We start from the raw sequence: 1,635 nt of genomic DNA, 5'->3' as shown, positions 1-1,635 counted from the left end.
AATATTCTCATAAAAATTTCCCCACCAAATACATACACTCAAATGAGATATAAAAAGAATCAGTGAATTATTCTGTTGAAAGCAACTTTTTTATAACAAAATCTGCAGAAGAGAAATGAATTAACTTCATGCATTACGATATAATTATTTGACCTCCCTTGAACCGAGAATCTCAAGGACTTTTGAGAGCTAGACAAAAAGCTATTTAGTCTCGAGACGCCCGGAGCCAGCGCGGTGAGGACCATGTTGCTCCCGAACATCCTGCTCACCGGTACACCAGGGGTTGGAAAAACCACGCTAGGCAAAGAACTTTCATCAAGATCAGGACTGAAATACATTAATGTGGGTGATTTAGCTCGAGAAGGGCAGTTATATGATGGCTATGATGAAGAGTATGAATGCCCCATTTTAGATGAAGACAGAGTAGTTGATGAATTAGAAAACCAAATGAGCGAAGGTGGAGTTATTGTTGATTACCATGGTTGTGATTTCTTTCCTGAACGCTGGTTTCATATAGTTTTTGTGCTGCAAACAGATAACAGTGTATTGTACAAAAGACTTGAAACAAGGGGTTATAATGAAAAGAAACTAAAAGACAACATTCAGTGTGAAATTTTTCAAGTTCTTTATGAAGAAGCATTAGCATCCTACAAGGAAGAAATAGTACATCAACTGCCCAGCAATAAACCAGAAGATCTGGAGGATAATATCAATCAGATATTGAAGTGGATTGAGCAGTGGATCAAGGATCATAGCTCCTGACTTAGAAGACTGGCCACTTTACAACCACTCTTGTTATATCCCTGCCATAATGAATAAATTGTCCAGTTATCAGTAAAACTTTCTTATTAAGATTGTGCTGCAGGACTAGTAGATGGATAATCTAAAGGTTTATGTTTGGGCTTTTTTTCTCCACGAGAAAGCAAAACATTCTCAAGTATAGTATGTATAATATCATTAAGGATTTAGAGTAAAAACTGTCATCTTAAATGCTTCAACTGCTGAAGAATAAATAAATCTGACCAAATGGGTGGCTATCTTCTAAGCTGGTTACAAAAGAAAATGAAGATGATCCCTTAAAATAAAATTTAAGACTAAGGATTAAAAAAAAAAAAAAAGCTATTTAGTCTCATGGAAGGCTATGTAAGTTTCTCCTTTAAACCCAGCTTGGAGTCAACGTTCCAAGTAATTATTATTACCCAGTGACTCAGAGAGGGAGGTTCTTGGCCACTAACAGAAGGGGAATACTGAACATGCTAGTTTCACACATCAGGCTTACCCTTGTCAGAACCCACAGGTGCTCTCCACCACAGCCTTTAAATAAGCCTGACTGTTCTCCAAAGTGTCGTAGCAGTGCATAAATAAATTTACCTTTCACAGTATAACACTTAAGAAGAACTATACCTTAGTTATTATTTCAAATCGTCTTCAACAGTTTAATGATAGAGCTGGGTACGACACGGTAAAGTATTTTCTCTTGTGTCTCCGTTCATAAAACGCCTATGCAATTTGTGACTATTGCAGTAGATGGCAGTATTTTTAAACTTCTCTATTTGCAATCAGGACGATTGGATGATTATCTTTAATCAGACTCTTTATATTTTCTTATAGATGAGTCCATACAAAAGAGTTATG

At 36.4% G+C, this 1,635-nt stretch overlaps 1 protein-coding gene across 1 annotated transcript; it reads left to right on the top strand.

The window, feature by feature from the left end:
* Nucleotides 1–221: 221 nt before the first annotated feature.
* On the top strand, nt 222–1,094 carry LOC112825222 (adenylate kinase isoenzyme 6). The gene has a single exon (XM_025873318.2). It carries the CDS (start codon nt 244–246, stop codon nt 760–762), a length of 519 nt encoding a protein of 172 aa, XP_025729103.1. The 5' UTR covers nt 222–243; the 3' UTR covers nt 763–1,094.
* Nucleotides 1,095–1,635: the final 541 nt, after the last annotated feature.

This window comes from Callorhinus ursinus, unplaced genomic scaffold (genome assembly GCF_003265705.2).
Source record: "Callorhinus ursinus isolate GAN/ISIS: 27379988/994484 unplaced genomic scaffold, GSC_fseal_2.0 scaffold12, whole genome shotgun sequence".
NCBI classification, from domain to species: Eukaryota; Metazoa; Chordata; class Mammalia; order Carnivora; family Otariidae; genus Callorhinus; species Callorhinus ursinus.
The sequence above is the reverse complement of the archived record's forward strand: the minus strand, read 5'-3'. Positions and strand labels throughout refer to the sequence as shown.